The 7,260-nt window shown below is 41.4% G+C and overlaps 1 protein-coding gene across 1 annotated transcript in view; it reads left to right on the top strand.

The window, feature by feature from the left end:
- The window catches only part of arhgef39 (Rho guanine nucleotide exchange factor (GEF) 39), a 95,715-nt gene that overhangs the window by 59,295 nt on the left and 29,160 nt on the right, over positions 1-7,260 (top strand). Inside the window, exon 8 of the mRNA XM_005733242.2 lies at positions 6,938-7,008. Coding sequence (XP_005733299.1) covers positions 6,938-7,008 — 71 coding nt within the window. The remainder of the gene's footprint in view (positions 1-6,937; positions 7,009-7,260) is intronic.

Raw genomic sequence — 7,260 nt, 5'->3', positions numbered from 1 at the left:
ATGATAACACCAAGTCCAAAGTGTGACCATGTTCTTGAGTGGCACCTTTAACAGACTGAACAAGATGAAAAGAGTTCACCAGGTCCATGAAGTCCTTAGCCAGTGGCTTTCCTGGGCAACAGACGTGTATATTAAAATCACTGAGCAGCAGGACCTGGTCATACCGGGATGCACAGTCAGCGAGAAATTCCGATAAAAACTCCTTGTCTTATTTAGGAGGCCGATAAATTATTGCACACAGCAACGAAGGCGAGTGGCCCAGTTCACACAAACAAAGTTCAAAGCTGCTGTGTCGTGTCCATGAGGAAAGTTGCTTAAACTCAAAGTGTGCTTTAAAAACAGCTAGCCCCCCGCCACGACCAGAAGCTCTCAGAGCGCTAAAATAAGCACAGCCAGCGGGCAGCAGTTCAGAAAAGGCGCTTAACTCACCGGGTGAACTCCAGGTTTCAGTCAAACAGAGGAGATACAAAGCATGGGAAGAACAGAAATCCTTCAGGATGAAGGTCTTATTCGCCACCGATCTGGCATTTATTAAACCCAACCTGATGGGAGCTGGTTCGGAGACCTCCGCGGCAGTGACAACCAGATCCACCGGTCGAAGGTCTGATCGGTCCATTCGCCTCCAACGCAGATGCCAAAGAGGGAAGGATTTCACAGGGCTTCTCCCGATAGAGCCGACAACGGGAACCAACCAGGAATCCACAGGATCCAGAGCATGCGATGGTACCAAGAGTCGTGGAAAAGATTGATGAACGGAGCGAAGATTGTGAGGAAGGTAAGAAATCTGGATTCTCAGCTTAACAAGGCGACCTCCACGAGTACCCCGTCTCCTGCGTCGCTTCTTCATATCTGGTGGCAGTGGTAGGGGATGCCAGCGCAATGGTACTGCTTCCAGGTAGGGAGGCAGAAAACCCTGGCTTTACCAAACCAAACTGAAACTTTGGTGGATGAGCCGATTTTCAATAAGGTCTGGCGATCATACGACAGTATTGAACTGACATGTTGCACAACGTTACCTAAAAACAATAAAATCAGACAGATAAGAAAGAGCAGTTGACGGCGTGCCAAACACACAGGCACCATCTTGCATCTTGTTTACAACAGCAGGGTGCAAGACGCTAGCAGGCAGGGCATACATGGAACAACATAACCAAGTGGCCGGCATAGTGTACAGGAACATCTGTGCTGTGCATGGCCTGGAAGTCCTGAGGTCAAAGTGGGAGATGCCCCCGAGGGTGGTGGAGAATGACCGAGCTAAGATCCTGTGGGACTTCCAGATACAGACGGACAAAATGGTGGTGGCTAACCAACCGGACATAGTGGTGGTAGAGAAGCAGAAGAAGACGGCCGTAGTGATCGATGTAGCGGTTCCCAATGACAGCAACATCAGGAAGAAGGAACACGAGAACCTGGAGAAATACCAAGGGCTCAGAGAAGAGCTCGAGAGGATGTGGAGGGTGAAGGTAACAGTGGTCCCCGTGGTAATCGGAGCACTCGGTGCAGTGACTCCCAAGCTCAGCGAGTGGCTCCTGTCAGGCTTGTCTTTATGTTTTAAAGCAAAATCCTCATCCACACATTTAATGGTGTCAGTTGTGTGTCAATGAAGTTCTCCTGGGGCTCCAGTGGAGCCTTGCAGCCAGACAGCTGACTAATCAAAAGTCACCTTATATGACTAGACTTAAGGTGGTATCACATAGGTTAAAACTTAAGTATTTCCAGTTTGTCGAATAATAAACTCCATCTGCTGGAGAGAAGGCCATTAAGTGCAGATGAAAGTTTGGTCAAAGACTAACCTGGTTAAGTGGTTTCATCTTGCTGCAAAATGAATTTATAGAATCTGAATAAAGAAGGAAATGGATCTGTGATGAATCACTCAAGGATCTGTTGTTAGAGGAAGATCAAAAGAATAGAAACACAGTCCACTTCAAATTAAATCACTTTCGACGCTCCTCCCCAAATAGACAAAGTCCTGTCTTCTTGTCTTTTCTTGTAATAACAAATACATTACAGCCATTATTAGCAATGGTCACTGTTAGCAGGAAGTGGAAATGAAAATCTAATTAAACAAACAGTATAACACAAAGGAAACACTAATGAGCATTATTAGGCACATTTCAAATAATGTAAACCGAACACTCTCATTTAGCCATTTTGTCCTGTTCATTAGCAGCAAACCAAAGAAAATATAATGAGACAACAACATAATCCTGACCATTTTCATAGTTCTGATATTCTAATGAAGAATGGAGCTGTACAAAACATGAAGTGGTAAAGAAGATATGCTTTCTGCTCTTGCAGCAGGAGTTGCAAATGGCTTTGCTGATGATAATACACTCTTTTTTCTCACTCTGTTTGGCAGACATACCGGGTCATTTGGGCATTTGCACATCAGTAAATATAGAAGACAAATTAAATTTCTAATTATTTTGCATGCATGCATTAAGGGTTTGAATTTGTAATTAAGAGACGAGGTGTCAGCAGGCGCCTTTCTGGATGAGTGGACATAACACGGACTTATTGGTGATTACTACACTTTAATAGCTTAAAAGAGAAGAAGCGCTGGTAAATATAGAAGCCTAGAGCATGTGCATTGTGTAAATTAGAACTATAAGCGACCTATAATCGACTTTGTCTCATCGTTCCTTTAAAAGGTAACTAACAGTGATTTATTCATAGAGTGAAGAACTTCAAGTGTGAATATTATGAAACCTGTTCGAACTGTCCTCTGAATTATTATTAACTATGTTTCCACAAAGATCTGAACAGTGGATGAAATGGCAACAAGTGTGAGCCATCAGTGTACTAATAAAGAGAAATGGCCACATGTGAACCTAACCAGGCTAACAAAATCAGTTTCTTTTACTCTAACAAACCAAATTAGTGGTGTATATCCATTTTTTTCTTACTTTGATATTATTCTACTGACATCTAAGTCACCACTGATGACACTAACACCATGCTACCAAAATATATCATTTTAAGTCTTTTAAAAATATTCTTTCAAGTTGTAGTAATCAGAGGACAAAGAACAATTATTGTAAGTGACATGCATACAAAATAATTTAATATTTTTCAATTGATAACATTTTAAACATTTTTAAAGATGCATTTCTGACATCAAATAATCTGTCACCTGTGTGGCTTGCAATACAGCTCTCACTCTGACAAGCCCAGTACCTGAACTATAGTTGTGCCATATCATGTCATCCACACTGATGCCAGGATAAATTCTTACGTAATATCAACGTGTCGTATTCATTGTTAGAGCAACACTGTGCATTTATGTTCCTTTGTGCATACGAGACACACCCAGAATCTAGCAGCTGGTCATGTGAAACCCCTATGAAAGTAAATGACTCTATCGTTGGAGCGCACTGTAAGATAGGAAAAGCAAATGGTGGATGGAAATTACTGACGTAGTTACATGGTGGAAAAGCAGGATACAGAAAAAGCAAGGTATAGCATCTCTAATTATATGGAAACATCGTGCAGGCTCCTACTAAGTTACTTTAGTTAATTAAGTGTTAAGTTACATTATGTCAATAACGGACATAATATGGACACCATGTGGTTCGGAGGTAACCCCCGAGCCAGATGGTGAACACCAGAGTTGAAGGGAGCCACCAGGCTGAAGAAGAAGTCCTATCGGGCTTGATTAACCCGTGGGACTTCGGTCGCAGCTGATAGGTACCGAAAGGGAAAGTGGAACTTGGGCAAAAACTCGGGCAACTCAGGAGGGCAAAGCAGCGCTTTTTTTGTATAGTGCAGGTGGAGCGCTGCTGACTTCAACTGAGAACATTATCGGGTGGTGGAAGGAGTAGTTCGAGGACCTCCTTAATCCCACTAGCATGTGTTCTATGGAGGAGGCAGAGTCTGTGGACGAGGGGGACAATTTGTCTATCTTCAGGGGTGAGGTCACTGAGGCAGTTAAACAAATCCTTGGTGACAGGGTCACTGGGGTAGAAGGGGTTCGGCCCTACCTTCGTCGACATGAGGTCATGCTGAGGTACTTGGTGCACAGAGGTTCCCAACTTTCTGCAGAGTCGATAGCTACAAACCTCCAGACTTAATGTGGCGTTCAGATTACCTCAAAAACGGTGTGTAGAGATCTGCTGCCTGAGATTACCCAGCACAATAGAAAGCATTAGATGCAGCGGTGTAAAGCAAGCGCCTACTGGACTCTAGAGAAGTGGAGATTTGTTCTCTGGATTGTCTAATAGACGAGTCTGGGTTTGGCGGTTGTAAGGAAAATAGTACTTTTCTAACTGCACTGCACCAAGCGTAACGTTTAGGGGAAGGGGGATTATGGTGTTTAGTTGGCCCCTTATTTCCATTGAAAGGAACTCTTAACGCTTCAGCATACCAAGAAGAGTTTGGGGGATGGCCCCTTCCTGATCCAACATGACTGCATAACAGTGTACAAAGCAAGGTGTGGGCTGCACAGAGTCCTAACCTCAACCCATTTAGAAGACCTCTGGGGTGAATTAGAGCACAGACTGTGAGCCAGGCCGTCTTGTCCAACACCAGTGTCTGACCTCACAAATGCTCTTCCAGAAGGATGTTCGAATATTCCCATGAACACATCCCTGTACCTTGTGGAAAGCCTTCCCATAGAGTTGAAGCCCTCTACACTGGATTTCCATGTTTGTTTTCATGTTTCAGTAAATTCCTGAACCCATTTTTTCAAGCAAAATACTAAGAAATGAGGTATGGTGCTATAGTTCTCACAGTGCTGTGTTTTTCAAATAGTACTTGCACTATTACACTGCATCGTTGGTGCTCTGTAACATCCCTTATTAAACTCATTCCACCAAATGGACCAGAAGCAATGATTTGCAGGGTGCTAGCATTACAACTTGCCTCATTCACTGGCACCACTTTGTCTCTATAACAAGGCCAGACTAAAAAAAACCAAAAGGGAAGACTGCAAAGGCAGAGACGAGCACAGTGGAAATCAATGTCAGCTGTCAATGCACTTCAAGGTCACATCGTCCTAGTAAAAAGGAGCATGGATTTCTCTTCACAACTGTTGTCTTAGGCAGAGGCTTGAACTTGATAGAATCTCTATGAATTTGTCTGAACATATTTAAACTGAATTTGAACTTTTTTTTTATTTTGCTTTTGCTATTTTACATTAAGTCAAGTTTAAATAACTTTAAAAAATTCATTTTTTTATATATAGACATAAAACCCAAATTAAAAATGTTTAAGAGATAGTTATACTACTTTATATTGCTGGTGATTTTCCTTTGATTCTGAATAATTTAATCTGTAGCCAATCGGGGGAAAACCCCTAAGCATGTGGCTTATTATTACTCGTTTGTTTTTAGAGGCATCCTTGGCCTATGAGTCAGAATCTGAATCACCTTTATTGCCAAGTTGGTACACACACAATTTGTTGTTGAATAATTATAATTTTTGTTGGTGTGGTCCTGTGTCAGTTTAGCTTTTTGAAACAAAGACAACACTCTTAAGTGGTGGACTGGAATTGCATTGGGGTCTCCTATGGTCAGGCACCTACAGTGGAAAGTTGACAGTATTCACCTTTCAGTATTATCTGGGGTAAACAAAATACAGCTGACGGCAAAAATCTGACCTGCACTCACATGTTCTGTAAAGTGAGCCAGATATCACCATAAATATATACAAATAAGCATCTTGGAATTATTCCGGATTAGCGTCGTGCCACATCATACCATTCTTTATAAAACTGTTAAAATGTTTAGGTGATTCAGAAAGTGTCATGTCATCCTGTTAGTGATCACATACATTAGTTCTGTAGCGCACACAATGAGACCAGGCATGTCTAACAGCCCGCCGGTCTCGATGATGATTTACTGCCTAAAAAGTGAGCAGCTTTAACAACCTGCAACAAAGCATAAATACTGTTTTGTATAAAACACAAAATAATTCAATCATTTCTCTCTTTTCTCCACATTGTAGGGTTTTTACCTTTTAATGTAAAGTGCCTTGAGGCAACTGTTGTTATGATTTGGTGCTTTAACCTCCTGAGAACTGAGAATAAAAAGTTTCTTTCAGTTTACCTTTTTTTGTCCACTACAGACGACATAATGAATAGGCTGGATCTCAAGAGGATATAAATTGAATAAGAACGTCTCCAGGACAGTCTCCAGGAGAGAGGCCATTAACAAGAGGAGAGCTAGACTGGGCTGTAGAAGGGCATCAACCCGGCAGCACCACTCGTATGAGCTCCTGTGTGCGAGGAGAAACCAGGGGTGGCTTTTATAGCCTCAAAATCATATCACATTATTTAAAAAATTGCATTGCTTATATTTATGACAACATAGAAAAATACTGAACATGTTATCTGTGACTGTAGCTTGCACGCACCGACACTTATTACTGCAACCAAAATAAGTAACGTTTATTTATTAAGCGCTCTAATTCTCTATAGGTTTCTTTTGTTCACGTGTGTCTTTAATAAAATTAAAGTTGCAGTGTAAACTGTGCAACTGCATCGACTTATTGTTCCAGGTTTTATTCACACATACAGAAAATGCCATTTAGTTGTTTCTGGGGGCTTTAATTCAAACATCATTTCTAATCTGCACCTGGAGTAAAAGTCAGGATTTATAGTCAGTATTTCATTTGTTCACTATGAGAAGGATACGATCAAACCAGTGCAGCTCTCCATCTCATCAGGGTACTGCTGTATCTGTCTGTCGTCATCTCGGGCAAAAATACTTCAAAGTAAAACTCGATCTTTCCATCTGAGTTAGTCGGGACAGTTCGCACATTTCTTTGGCTCGTTAGGCTTTTTTGACACTGCTGCTGTTTGAATGTTACCAGTCCACAATTACAGAGCCAAGAGTATCCTGTTCAACAGTGGCTATAACTCTGAGAATGGGGGAAACTACGTGACCGTTTCTATTGTCAGGTAATATTGTGACCTTATTTCTTTTCTGTCTTCTCACAGGTATAAACATTTCCTGCAGGATCTGACAGCCAACATCAGTGTAGACCACCCAGAGTATGAACAGCTTTTAAGTAAGTGTCTTTGCTGCCGTCTGTAGTAATTAGAGTAGGGCGATATGACCAAAATATTTATCACCATATACATTTGAAAATTTGTGATAACGATATAACTGACGATATAATTGATGTGAGACAAAATACTTTACTACTCCTCAACTTTGTTAGTGCAAAAAAAACCCATCAATGTATTTTCACTTAAACAAGCAGCTGTTTTTTTGTATGCATTAAAGTTATATAAACATTTAACAGAGCAAACAGGTTATA

Source organism: Pundamilia nyererei, unplaced genomic scaffold, assembly GCF_000239375.1.
Source record: "Pundamilia nyererei isolate P.nyererei 1_Seehausen unplaced genomic scaffold, PunNye1.0 scaffold00050, whole genome shotgun sequence".
In the NCBI taxonomy this organism is placed as follows: Eukaryota; Metazoa; Chordata; class Actinopteri; order Cichliformes; family Cichlidae; genus Pundamilia; species Pundamilia nyererei.
This window is presented reverse-complemented; position numbering and strand designations above follow the sequence as displayed.